At 40.1% G+C, this 1,638-nt stretch overlaps 1 protein-coding gene across 1 annotated transcript in view; it reads left to right on the top strand.

Annotated features, from left to right (window-relative positions):
• The window catches only part of mplkip (M-phase specific PLK1 interacting protein), a 1,459-nt gene extending 372 nt beyond the window's left edge, over positions 1-1,087 (top strand). The window contains exons 1-2 of the mRNA XM_073491506.1: positions 1-35; positions 680-1,087. The exon at positions 1-35 is cut by the window's left edge and continues 372 nt beyond it. Of these exons, the coding sequence (XP_073347607.1) occupies positions 1-35; positions 680-793 (149 nt within the window). The 3' untranslated portion in view covers positions 794-1,087. The remainder of the gene's footprint in view (positions 36-679) is intronic.
• The last annotated feature ends 551 nt before the right edge of the window (positions 1,088-1,638 follow it).

The following is a 1,638-nucleotide window of genomic DNA, read 5'->3' as shown; positions in this document are numbered from 1 at the left end:
CTCAGTCCTTCAGTCCTTCGTCTCACAACATCCAGGTAAGATTGGACCGAGCCTGGTGGACCGAGCCTGGTGGACCGAGCCACGTGGTGTGAGTAACACATCGACCCTCCGCGCGCGTCTTCATTTGATTTACACAAAAGTTATCCGGAAAACTTTTGTTGAGAGTCACAGAGCAGGACCAGTATTACTGCAGTAGAGCGAGTATTACTGCAGTAGAGCAAGTATTACTGCAGTAGAGTAAATATTACTGCAGTAGAACGAGTATTACTGCAGTAGAACGAGTATTACTGCAGTAGAGTAAATATTACTGCAGTAGAATGAGTATTACTGCAGTAGAACGAGTATTACTGCATTAGGACGAGTATTATTGCAGTAGAGCAATTATTACTGCAGTACAGTAAATATTACTGCAGTAGAATGAGTATTACTGCAGTAGAACGAGTATTACTGCAGCAGGACCAGTATTACTGCAGCAGGACGAGAAATACTGCAGTAGGACGAGTATTACTACAGTTGGACCAGTATTACTACAGTAGGACAGTAGTGATGATAAGAGCGCCCCCTGTGATTGAAGTCTGCAAGGAAATAAAAACTGCTTACGTAAGATCATTTCTCATGAGAGTGTGTGTGTGTGTGTGTGTGTGTGTGTGTGTGTGTGTGTGTGTGTGTGTGTGTTCAGTGGGGCTCCTCAGACTCTTCGGTGGAGAAATATTTCAGTCCCTCGATGCTGCAGGATCCCTGGGCTGCTCTGCAGCCGGTCGCAGCCTCGGACAGGCAGACGGCTGCGTCCTGACGTCCTGACAGGAAACAACAACATTAAGAACATCAGCAGTAAACAACCCCTCTGAGCGCGCTCAGTCACCAGCAGGCCCTGTTCCTCGGCAGCTCCACAACTGAAACAATATCAGGGATCAAACTGTGACGATAAAGTTTTTTACAGGATGTTTTCTAACAGCTTTTAAATCAACTGGTGGGTTTTATTCAGATTCTTCTTCATGTGTTTTATTCAGATTCTTCTTCATGTGTTTTATTCACAGACTGTAAAAAACATCAGTTTGTTTAAGTAAATAAAAAAATGAATCTTTAATGTCGTGTGTTAATTTGAAAGGAAGAGAGCATCATGGTGACACTCATTCATCAATTATTTAACTGTTTCCATGGCAACACTCACACTGAAAACAAAGTGCAGAAGAAGAAAAAGAAGGGGACAGTCAATGAATGATGAAATATTTTCAGCTGCTAGTTAATGAGATTTAAATTTAATTATTCAGTGTTAAGATAATTAACAGCTTTACAAATTAACGGAAACATTAACCAAATTTATTAGTGATTAAAACAAAATATTACGCTGAACAGGACATTTATATTTTAACTATGAAAACTATATGTTGTCCCTCAATATTCACCACAGCAGGTCCAGAAGCCATAAAGATGATATTGAATATTAATTATCTCCATATAGATGATATTAAATATGAATTATCTTCATATAGATGATATTAAATATTTATTATCTGCATGCAGAAAACAACATCAACTACCTAAACGTACTCAACAACCACTTTGGGAGGTTTTAGGCACTCAACACCACTCCTGCGAGGAAATCTATTCCTCACCCGGATGAGCAGCCACTCAGTC

The sequence above is a fragment of the Pagrus major genome, chromosome 21 (genome assembly GCF_040436345.1).
Source record: "Pagrus major chromosome 21, Pma_NU_1.0".
Taxonomy (NCBI): Eukaryota; Metazoa; Chordata; class Actinopteri; order Spariformes; family Sparidae; genus Pagrus; species Pagrus major.
This window is presented reverse-complemented; position numbering and strand designations above follow the sequence as displayed.